This window comes from Myotis myotis, unplaced genomic scaffold (assembly GCF_014108235.1).
Source record: "Myotis myotis isolate mMyoMyo1 unplaced genomic scaffold, mMyoMyo1.p scaffold_m19_p_10, whole genome shotgun sequence".
Classification (NCBI taxonomy): domain Eukaryota; kingdom Metazoa; phylum Chordata; class Mammalia; order Chiroptera; family Vespertilionidae; genus Myotis; species Myotis myotis.
The window spans coordinates 42,891,221-42,904,108 of NW_023416314.1; the positions used below are offsets into that span (position 1 = coordinate 42,891,221).

Consider the following 12,888-nt stretch of genomic DNA (forward strand, 5'->3'; position numbering starts at 1 on the left):
TAACTTAAGACAACTAGAGTTCACAAAAACAATAAAAAACAGACTCTGGTATTTTTTTGTCTTCCTGTAGAGTCTGATTTCACAAGAGTGAAGCTGCATTGATGCACTGGGAATATCACTGAAGGAATATCACTGCGCTGGGGGGTAAGAGATTCTTGCCAGAAGCCAATTCCAGCATGTCAGCAAGGGCTGAATCATCTGGGAATGGCTGATGGCATTTCCCAAAACCTGAAAGGGATGCATAAATTGATATCTTGCTGCCAGGCAGCTCAGGGCATTTTAATCTACATGTTATTGCCTCCTACTGACCAAACACCTGAACAGCTGGAGGCATTTCCTCAAATCTGACAATGGACTCTGTGTAGGAAACCTGACCCTTTGAAGTGTATATCTCCACCTCGCCTTCGGACAAATTGTGTTAATAAAAAGCATGGGGTCCTGAGACTACGAGATCTTAGTTCCTTTTAGCTAAGCTCCTCTGACCCCCAAATGCCTTTGAAAATTATATTTTGTCTCTGGACACTCTTACTTAAGTTACACACAGCCTTTCTCCAGATTGCTGAACCCTTCTTGATGCCGGAACAAGAACTCTGGCATTAATGGCATCCCGAACTGAGACTTCCTGAACCCTTGCAGCACCAACGGATTCTATTCTGTCTAACTCCACATGTATGACTTCTTACTGTGTGCCTTGGAAAAGCCATTCTCACTATATTCTGTGGTCTTCAGTTTCTTCTTCCAAGAATGAGATTGGCTGATTCCATTCCCACAGGATCTGGCCCTGCTCCTCTTCACCCCTCATCTCATATTCCCATCTCACACTGCGCCAGACACACCAGCCTCTTCTGTCTTTCATTCATGTCACCTGTCTCCAGCCCTGGGTCTCTGCATTCTCTAGTCTCTCTGCCATTGTTATCCTCATCCAGTTTTAGTGCACCACTTTACATAGCTTTATTTCTTATTGGTTATATTACTATTTTAAACAATGAATGTATTTATTTTCCTGCTCATGTGTTACTCTTCCCAGAATATAAGCTCCATAGAAACAAGGCAGATCCTCTTTCATTATTATTGACCTCATATTCTGAATCCTTAGAGTAATGTTTGGAATATAGTATCTACTCAATAAATAATTTCCAGATGATATATATATTTTTAAATTTGTTGGCAGTACTCTATAACTTTTTTTATCATAGCATATAGTATTTGCTCACTTCTAATGCTTGTGACATTTGGATGCACCTGACCGTGAATGTTATTTTATTACAGTGTTGCCCTCCTCATCCCCTTCCTCACTGCAGAAGTGTGTCTTGTAATTGTGTCTTACAATCAAGAAAGTACATTCTATAGATAAGAACTCCACTAGTCCTCTGGACAATGGAGTGCATTTTTAACTTCAGTGTTCAAATGAACTACCTTGAAGTCTCATCTATGTATAATGAGGAAGGAGAAAGAGGTTTTTTTAAGCACCCACAATGACAAATCCAGTTCTTTGCCTAGATCTCCAATTATTTTATGTCCAACTAGGGAGCTCATTTTCTCAATGTGTCTTGGAGCCTGGAAGCTACTCTCCTCTCCCAGTACCAGTGCCAATACCCCTGGCATTGATAAATATACTACTTCTCTCCTTTCCATTACAACACTGCTGATAGAAATCATAGCTTATAGCAAATTGTACTGAAAATGTTTTGTGTGCAGGGGGATGGGATACTTAAAGGGATTTACAATGAAGCATAAGATGGAAACTAATTAGAATAAAATATTATTATAAATATCCTAAATCCATCTACTAATCCCCTAAATAAGAAATTTCTGATTGATATTTTTACTTTTAGTCTCTGTTCTTCAGTGTGTCTATCTCATTTAACACATTTTCTTTCTCCAAAACTGTAAGTCTCAATTTTCAATTTTTTTTTTCATTTGGAATAACTCAGCTCTGTATTTTCATCTCCTTTTTCCTGATCATATCTAGTAAAATTTCCACAAGCAAACAACTCATCAAGTAATTTTTCTACATAGAATCATCTCTCCTATAGAGGTCATACCATTTTCTTGGTATGCAAAAGTGCCTGCAGGCAGTTCTTACTTTCAATAGTGTTTGCTTTTATAAGTCTTGCTACAATAATACACTATACACTTATCCTAACTTTTCTATTGTGCATTATTCTATACCTTTGGTAGAAAACAAAAGTATGACCTTATCTCTGATCTGTTTGGTCTTCACTCCATAGACAATGGGGTTGAGTGCAGGTGGAATAACTATATAGAGGTTGGCAAACATGATGTGGAAAGTACGTGAAACATTATGTCCAAAGCGATGAGCGAGGATGGAGAAAAAGGCAGGTGTATAAAACATGAGGATGACACAGACATGGGAACCACAGGTACCAAGTGCCTTCTGCCGGGCAGCTCTGGAAGGGAGGCGAAAAACAGCACAGAGAATAAGAGCGTAAGAAATGGCAATGAGAATCACATCTGAGATGACTGTCATGATGGGAACACAAAAGCCATACCAGATGTTGATGGAGATATCAGCACAGGCCAGTCGGGCCACACCTATGTGTTCGCAGTATGTGTGGGGTATGATGCGTGTCCGACAGAAAGGCAGGCGTGTGAGCAAAAATACATCTGGCAAGATGATACAGAAGCTTCGAAAAGAGATGCCCACAGCAATCTTGATGATCATCTTTGGGGTCAAGATAGTGGTGTATCTTAAGGGAGAACAGATGGCCACATAACGATCAAATGCCATGGTCATCAGGATGGCTGAATCCAGGACAGAGCTATAGTGGAGGAAGAACATTTGTGTGAGGCACCCTGGGAATGTAATTTCTCGAGCCCCAAGCCAAAAGATACTGAGTGTTTTAGGAACACCAGCTGTGGACAAGATGAGGTCAGTCATAGCCAGCATGGAGAGAAAGAAGAACATGGGTTGGTGAAGGCTACGCTCCACAGCGATGAGGTAGAGAAGGATGCAGTTTCCCACCACAGCCACAATATAGATGATACAGAAGGGAATCCCAATCCACACATGGGATTGCTCCAGGCCTGGAATCCCCACCAGGATGAAGGGTCCTGGGTTGTAACTGCTCAGGTTGAAAGTGATCATGACAGGTCAAGATGTCCCGGATCCTGAGGACAGAGGGTGGTAGAAGATAGTTAAGGGTCACTTGGGTCACTCTCACCTGCAACCATTCATCATTATCAATTCCTAAAGATAAACTGATCATATAATTTATCATCCTAAATAGGAATGTTAGACGTGAATAAAGGTTTATATCATAATAATGGCAGGTAAACCACGATTGTCTTAGATGTATTTGGAATGTATGATTGTTCTACATAAAGAGAATATCTTCTCTTTTTTCCTGCTGATTTAAACATAGTTTGCATGACTTTATGGACATTATTGGTTAAGATCTGCTTGTCTGTCATTGTGGAATATCAATCTCTGCCTCAGGACAATTACTCATAACTACCTGGTGACTGTGGCTCTTAGGTTTGTAAGGTCAACAACCCCTTATTGCCATTCAAAAACCTAAGTCAGCTTAAGAAACACTAGCTGAGTTCCAACAGTATGCTGGATAACTCAGGGTTGTTGTTTTTTCCAGTTGTTTAAAAAACATTTATTTGGAATGTGGCATTTTTTAACAAAATAAAATAAAAATAGTCATTCTCAGAAACAAATCTCTTTATAAAGTTAGTAAATTGGTGATTATATATACTTAAGAAGTCACAAGTAAACATTTTGTTGTTTTTATTTTTTTTGCCTTTTTTAATTTTATTGTTTAAAGTATTATAAGTAGTATTACATATTCTTTTTGCCCCATTGATCTCCTACCGACCTCCCCTCCCCCCCCCCCCCCCCCACACACACACATGCCCTCACAACCCCTGCCCCAGTGTCTTGTGTCCATTGGTTATGCTTATATGCATGCATACAAGTCTTTTGGTTAATCTCTTACCCCCCCTCCAACCCTCTTCTACCTTCCCACTGTAGTTTGACAGTCTGTTCGATGCTTCTTTGCCTCTGTGTCTATATTTGTTCACTGTATCTATATGGCATTTATCTTTCACTGACTCGCTTATAACTCAGTTTTAAATTAGAAACATTTTCTATAGCTGAGGTTGGTGAGCTCTTGCTCTTGCTCATGCAAAATAATAAAAATTAAAAATTGTTTTTCAGAACCCTATATGCTATACAGCTGTATAACAATCTAATCTTTTGGACTTAATGGCACTAGTAGTCAAGATTGCTGTCCGAAAGAAGGATTGTTTCCTTGTCAACACATATTCTTGAAATAGACGATAGACTCCCAGTACACATACTTTCTCAGATACAGGCACATACTTAATACTTACAACCCCAAACATACTATGAACTATATTTACATTCTCTCATACATTTTACCATCATATGTTTACCTTACATTATCTTTCACAAACATAAACAACCCTTCCTCTCTCTCTCCCTCTCTCTCTCTCACACACACACACTCACACATGCATGCACACATACACACACACACATGCACACACCAGACATATGCACTGCACACACACACACACACACCAATGAAATCACACCAGACACATATGCACTGCACACACACAACAATGAAATCGTAATCAAAATATTCTATGATTGGATTTTGGATTTTGGCACTTCCATTGCTATGTAACAACTGCCCAAAACCTTTACTTGAAAAATTTCACTTTTAAAGACTAATCCCCAATACCTGCTTTCTTCTCAAATACATAGAACACTATTTATAATCTTCAGATAACAAACTGTACAGCAAGGCCAGGGGTTCCCAAGATCAGAACTAAGAGGAAGCTTATGATGGCCATATGCCTCAGATTCCAAATCTGACAATGACATAACTCATCTTCAACCTTATGTCTACCCCTATTTTGAATCTCATTCTTAGGTCCAGCTCACCATACCTTCCATCTCCCAGACCAATACTTAATTTCTCCAGTCTTCTGCTTTGCCAAATGAGGAACAGGTTGCTCTTTTCGTTTCTTTTCTTTTCTTTTCTCTTCTCTTCTCTTCTTTTCTTTCTCTCCTTCTCTTTCTCTTCTCTTCTGTCCTTTTCTTTTCTTTTCTTTTCTTTTCTTTTCTTTTCTTTTCTTTTCTTTTCTTTTCTTTTCTTTTCTTTTCTTTTCTTTTCTTTTCTTTTCTTTTCTTTTCTTTATGACCGTCCCTTATCTATAAATACAAACACTTTTCTTACAGCAACTCAAAACCTTCCTCTACTGTGTCTTCATAATTCAGAGGTTCTAGGTTCTGGGAACACAGCTCAGAGTTCAGGCAGTGGGCCAAGCAGTCCAGTCTCCGTCTGCTGAATATCTGTGTTCTCCAATTTAGCTTCACATTGGCTCTCTTGTCCATTTGGGTTCCTGCACTCATCTATTGCCAACAGCAAAGATCTGATTGGGTTGTTGAAACCTCTCTTCTGTGCTCCTTATTTACTCCAACAACATATGGCATCAGCCCCCTAAAATTATATATTTTGAATCATAGCTCTTCCAGCTTGTCTGAGGTCATCCTTCTTTTATACACATGTGAAGAAGTCTTTTCTAGCTTTTATATTTTTATGCACTCAGATGCAATAGATGTTTACACAGTCATTCAAAAGTACATACAAACATACATGGGCACACGTAAAGAAAGATAATCTGAAGTTTATCATTCTACAACAAATTCACAACGTGGGCCAATCTACATGACAGTCTGATTTTGCAATAAGTCAATAACATTAAAAAGAGATGGGGCTTAAATGAGGAAAATGCAATTCTTGACTGGATTCTGATTAAATAAGCCAGGTATAAAAGAAAAATAGTGTATAATTGAGTAAATTTAAATATGAAGTAGGTATTAGATGATATGAAGTAATTAGTATTATTTTTATTAAATGTGATTATGTTATTATGATATACACACACATACACAATTGCCCACAGTATCTTAATAAAATATTGGCAAAGAGTATGTGTTCTGGAGCCAGAAAAGTAGGCACTTTAATACCAGTTCCATAATTGACTGGCTGTGTGAACTTGGAACTTGGGCAAGCTTACTTGAACTATATGATCCTTGGGCTCCTCATTTTCAAAAAGGGACCAATATTTCTAATTTTTGCTGTTATTATTAAGATGAAATAAGACACTCTCCAAAACCACATTTTAGTGTAGTACCTGGCACATAATAAGCATATAATTTTTACTTATTTTTATTAGATTATATTTTATATCATCAGTATTATTACTAGAAGTTAAACCACAGAGTGAAAAAAAGAATCAAAATAGACAGATGCATAAAAACTAAGGGCACCCCTGGGCACACACAAACCCAGACTTAATTCCACTCTTAAGTTAGGGCTACGGGTCCTTGTCAGATGTTTGATAGAGAAATTGCCTGACAACTTACAATGGCAATTCTTAACCCAACTATATAATTGTCCATTTATTCTAATCTTTTGAGTCCCATTGATGGAGCATATACAAGTACTGGAGAGCATGCTCTTGGCTTATAGTTGGGAGTTGCTCAAGAAAGAAAGCTATAGTACTTAGTTCCTGGCTCCTAGAAAGTGAGACGCAGAGTTTTTCATTCCCTCCCCATTTCTCTCCAAATCTGAGTCCAAACAACATCCCTGGGAACAGCCAGGGACTCACCTAATCTCCAATAGAGCCAAATAGAGAGAAGAAAGATTGTGCTGACCAGCATACGGAGGATCTACAAGAGGGACAGAGCCACCAAACAAAGAAATAAATGAAGATGAGAGGAAGAGACTGATGGGCAGGTGATTCCCTGCTCATTTATTTTTTCTGGTAACTGCTCAACATAGGGAAGAGGTAGATAGTGAGGGCCTGAGGGACCCTGACTCTCAAGGGAAGAGTATAAAGAAGCTTATGTTAATCCTGCCCACGATTGCGCACTAACATTGCCTCAGGGCGCAGTTTTGGTTTTGCATTTGCGTGTGAGATGATGTGCCTGTGGGTGTGCAGTTGTGTGTGCATGTGTGCCTATCACATCACTAGGTTTTGAGTCCATGCTCTCACTTACTAGATAAAAGATTTTGGACAAGTTTTCTATTAAAGTGTGATCATCTATAATTCCTACCCATTAAGGTTATATAAGGATCGACAAATTAAATAGGACAGAATGTGCGAAAATCAATAACACAGTGCACCCATTAAAATTATTAAATGTCCCACTTCAAGATAGTCAAATATTGTTTTTCAGAGTGAGGCCCCAGGCACTACACTAATAAACTCTACAGTGGAGTCTTATACTGTTTATGTTTCCCTAGAAGACCAGCATATATGTGGATGTAAGCATAAAGCATATGCAGCTCAGCCTCCAGCCCACACTTAGGATTTAATGAGGAAATTGGTACAAATGTGTTTTTGATCAATGCTGAGGTGACCTCTAGTGGAAAAATATAGAATTTATACATTCTAAATTCCAGGTCAAGATAAAAGCAAATAAATAAGCAACCTCCATAGCAAGAGTTCATCGTTTCTGAGAACATTTAATATAGTACACAAATCTAAAGCTCTACATGAAATCACTTCTATAATTCTCTTAACAACCCTATGAAATAGGTAAAACATTTATACAGTTTTAAAGATGTAGAAACTGAGGCAGAGAGATATTAAGTAGCTTACCAAAGGTCACACAATAAGAAAATGGTAGAGCTGAGGATCCAATGTAAGGAGTCCTGTGCATATAACCAAACCTCTCTATAAAGTATGTGGCACGTGGCATGTACACGATATATTGATAGCAAGTGATATAAAATTAAGTCACATAAAGGAAACATAGAAAACTGACTATATGTGACAAATTAGCATCATAAAATCAAGCACATCACTTAGGTTACAATTAGAGATTGTTTGAACTTCCTAACACTGAAGTCTTTTAAAATAAAATCTGATTATATGTTGCTCACCTGGGAAAGATCTAAAACAGAGAGACAAGTGTACTTCAGACAATTTAAAATATAAAGGTGGGATATAAAACAAACTTGTAGACACAGACAATAGTATGGTGGTTACTGGAAGGAAGGGAGTGAGGAATAGTAAAGGGTAAAGGAGGCCAAATATATGATGACAGAAGATTACTTGACTTTGGGTGGTGGGACATAGTACAATATACAGATCATGTATCATAGAGATGTACACTTGAAAATTATATCATCTGATTAACTAATATCACCCCAATAAATTTAATAAAAATAAATAAATATAAAGGAAGAAGCCTAGCAAAGTAAAAATCAGAAAAGGGAAAATTAAACGTAAAAAATATCAAGTGAAGCAAAAGATACTTTGTACTATTAAAAGAAACACACCTAATGAACATGCTGTCATATTCAGATGTCTCTCCTTGGCACTCTGATTTTAAATATATAAGTATATAAAATAAATTTTCCTCTTTTTAAAACATATTTTCAGACACATGTAAAAAAGTGAATTTAGACCACCAACTTACACCATACACAAAAATAAACTCAAACTGGACAAAGGACTTAAATGTAAGATAGGAAACCATAAAAATATTAGAGGAATCCACAGGCAGCAAAATCTCAGACATATGCCTTCACTGACACAGCTCCTAGGACTGTGATGGCGAACCTATGACACACATGTGAGAGGTGACACACGAACTCAAATTTTTGGTTGTTTTTTTTTGTTAAATGGCATTTAAATATATAAAATAAATATCAAAAATATAAGTCTTTGTTTTACAATGGTTGCAGATATCAAAAAATTTCTATATGTGACACGGCACCAGAGTTAAGTTAGGATTTTTCAAAGTGCTGACACGCCAAGCTCAAAAGGTTCACCATCACTGTCCTAGGACAATGGAAACTAAAAAGAAAATAAGCAAATGAGACTACATCAAAATAAAAAGCTTCTGCACAGCAAAAGAAACCATCAACAAAACAACAAGAAAACTCACTGCATGGGAGAACATATTTACCAATGATATCTCTGATAAGGTTTTAATCTCCAATATTTATAGGGAACTCATACAACATAACAAAAGGAAGACACACAACCCAATAAAAAAAATGGGCAATGGACCTAAATAGATACTTTTCAAAAGAGGACATAAGGAAGGCCAAGAGACATATGAAAACATGCTCAAAGTCACTAATCATCCGAGAGATACAAATCAAAATGACAATGAGGTACCATCTCACACCTGTCAGATGGCTATCATCAATAAATCAACAAATGACAAGTGCTGGAGAGGATGTGGAGAAAAAGTTACCCTCGTGCACTGCTGGTGGGAATGCAGACTGGTGCAGCCACTGTGGAGAACAGTATGGAGTTTCTTCAAAAAAGTAAAAATGGAACTTCCATTCGACCCAGTGATCCCACTTCTAGGAATATATCCCAAGAAACTAGAAACACCAATCAGAAGGGATATATGCACCCCTATGTTCATAGCAGCACAATTTACAATAGCTAAGATTTGGAATCAGCCTTAGTTCCCATCAGCAGATGAGTGGATTAAAAAACTTTGGCACATCTACACAATGGAATACTATGTTGATGTAAAAAGGAAGAAACTCCTATCATTTGCAACAGCATGGATGGAGCTGGAGGGCATTATGCTAAGTGAAATAAGTCAGTCAGAGAAAGATAAATATCACATGATCTCACTCATTTGTGGATTATAATGAGCAACATAAACTGATGAACAAAAACAGATTTAGAAACAGAGAAGCATCAATCAGATGCTCAAACCTCAGAGGGAAAGTAGGGGAGGGGAGGGGTAAGGGGAAGAGATCAACCAAAGGACTTGTATGCATTCATGTATATATATATATATTAGGCAAATTATGCAGGGACGTCATAATGGTCATGACCAGCTCAGAAGGAGGGGCCAAGCGGGGGCCCGGAGCCTGAGAGAACGACAGGGCAGCCCACACCTGGCCCTAGCGGCCTGTAGCACAGCCGCTGGGGCCAGGTGCCAGCCTAGAGCCGGAAAGAACAACACACATAGCGGCCCACGCCTGGCCCCAGAGCCGGAGAGAACAGCATGCAGGGGGCGGGAGCGGAGACACCAACCCGCAGGAGGGCCTGGCCCCCAACAGCCCCACGGCCACAGTGTCAGTCCTGCCTCTGCTCGGGACCTGTAGAGGAAACACCTTTTCTGACTGCTCATTGGCTAAGCTTGCAGTACACCACTTGCTTGGGTAATAAGAATCCAAGAAGGTGATCTAGGGATTTTCCACCTCACTCCTGGAGGAAAAGCCAAAGGTCCACTGCTGGAGGGGCGAAGAAATGTCATATTCTGCCCTAGCTGGTTTTGCTCAGTGGATAGAGCCTCAGCCTGTGGACCGCAGGGTCCAGATTTGATTCTGATCAAGGGCATGTACCTAGGTTGCTGGCTTCTCCCTGGCTGGTGCCCAGGTCAGGGCTCATGCAGGAGGCAACCAATTGAAGTGTGCCTCTCACATTGATGTTTCCCTCTGTCTTTCCCTCTCTCTTCCACACTCTCTAAAAATCAATGGGAACATATCCTCAGGTGAGGATAAAAAAAAAAAAAAAAAAAAAAAAGGAAGAAAGAAATGTTATATCCTATGAAAGAGACATCTTGAAAATGCCTAAAGAAAGTTGTCATTTTTTCATGGTGAAGCAACTGGAGCCCGTGTTGATGAAAACACCTTGGCAGTTGCAGAGGTCAGCAGTGGCAGCAGCGGGGGGTGATGGGGGTGGCGTTTTCCCCTAATCAGCTGGTCACCTCCTGCAGAGGGAGGCCAGACTGTGGCTTAGGCCCATTCCCCATGGGGAGAAGGCCTAAGCCATCAGTAGGACATCCCCTGAGGGTTTCTGGACTATGAGAGGGGGCAGCCTGGGCTGAGGGACGCCCCCACACCCAGTGCATGAATTTCATGCACTGGGCCTCTTGTATAAGCATAAGCAATGGATGCAGGCAACAGGGTGTGAGGGTGAGGGTGAGGGCAGGACTGAGGGGATGGGGGGGACATTGGGGGAATAAGGACAAATTTGCAATACCTTAATCAATAAAAAAATATATATTTTCCACAGACCTCCTTCTAATTCTCTTGATTCTTTGAAAACACATATCTAGCTACAGCAAATTTAGCAACCTGTCACTCACTTATCCAAAACCTTTTCTTCAAGTAGCACAACATCCTGGATGATGTTATTTTTTTACTGAAAGTCAGCCACCCAATTCCAAGGCCATATCTTGAAGATACTGTAATCCAAAATTAGCTAACCTCATGCTCACACAGTTAGACATTTTACTTTGTATCTATCCAATTGTATTATTCCATTATTCCTAATTTATTCTTCAACAACCTCCAGCTCTCTAGGAAAGTGAATTTTCCACTATTCATTCATTGCCCAGGTGTCTTTGCATTCCTCTTTATCAAAGTTAAAAATAATTCATCATTTCAACCATCCCTTTAGATAGAGGCCTGGTGGATGAAATTCATGCTCGGGGGTGGGGGGGTGGGGGGGTGGGGGGGAGGGTTTTCTTCAGCCCAGCCTGCACCCTCTCCAATCCAGGACCCCTCAGGGGATGTCCGACTGCCTATTTAGTCCTGATCCTGGGAATCAGGCCTAAACCGGCAGTCGGGCATCCCTCTCACAATCCGTGACTGCTGGCTCCTAACTGCTCACTTGCCTGCCTACCTGATTACCCCTAACTGGCCCCCTTGCCAACCTGATCACCCCTAACCACCTCTGCTTGCTGACCTGATCTCCCCTAACTGCCCCCCCAAGGGCTTGGTTGCCCCCAACTACTCCACCCTGATGGCCTGATTGCTCCTCACTGGCCCCCTTGCCAGCCTGGTCACCCCACGCAGCCTGCTGTTCAGTTGTTTGGTTGCTCCTCATGGCCCCCCTGCTGGCCTGGTCACCCCCACTGCCACCCCTGCTGGCCTGGTTGCCCCTCACTGCCCTCTCTGCTGTCCTGGTAGATGCCAAATGCCCCCCTGCTGGCCTGGTAGCCCCTCACAGCCCCCCCTCCCACCCACCGGCCTGGTCACCCCACACAGCCTGCTGCTCAGTCATTTGATCGTCCCTCGCTAACCCCCATCGGCCTTGTCACCCCTCTCAGCCTGTTTGGTCATCCGTTTGATTGTTTCAGCCCCTGGCTCTTTATATATATAGATTGTTTTACTTGCTCTACCAACTTTCTACCATATATGTGAAATAAAACTCAGTTCCTAAATTAATCAACCTAATGTTCCACAGCTTATTAGTGGAAGAGCACCCTGGTTATTAAGTATTCAACTTGGTTTTAAACATTACCATGAGCAGCTCCTGCTTCATTAACATCTACATGGATTGAGCACATCAATCACTATCTCTTGGCACCTAATATTTTCCCATGATGTTCCAAGCTCCTGTGCAAATCAGCATCTCATGGGTTTTCTCTCCTACCAAACATCCTAGGGAATTTGGCTCCAATCTTTTCTTGGGGAGTGAAGTGCCGAGAAGACACATGAACTGTAGAAACACATACTCCATTTTAATCTGGTCTCTTCTACTAATTAGCTGTGGGACATTGGGACATATCTCATAATTTTATAAATTTCTTTAACTCCCTGAAGGAATTTTCTTTTATGATATTTTTCAAAATTAACTTGAATAAATATGCCTATGTGTGTGTATGTGTGTGTAAGTATAAGTGTGCATCTACATACCTTTCCCAGAATGAGTACTCTCCTTTTAATACCACTGGGACAAGTTATTACCCCTATATCTTGATTTGGGTTCTGTACAGTAGCTGCCTTAATTTATAATGTGTGCTTCTCCAAGAAAAGTTCCTTTATTATCGTGGGTGAGTCTATTCCTCATCAAAGTTTGAAACTGATTTTAAAAGTAAGGGAAATAAAA

The 12,888-nt window shown here is 40.2% G+C and overlaps 1 protein-coding gene across 1 annotated transcript; it reads right to left on the reverse strand.

The window, feature by feature from the left end:
- Positions 1 to 607: 607 nt before the first annotated feature.
- On the reverse strand, positions 608 to 3,120 carry LOC118663140 (olfactory receptor 52H1). The gene has a single exon (XM_036322544.1). It carries the CDS (start codon positions 3,107 to 3,109, stop codon positions 2,162 to 2,164), a length of 948 nt encoding a protein of 315 aa, XP_036178437.1. The 5' UTR covers positions 3,110 to 3,120; the 3' UTR covers positions 608 to 2,161.
- Positions 3,121 to 12,888: the final 9,768 nt, after the last annotated feature.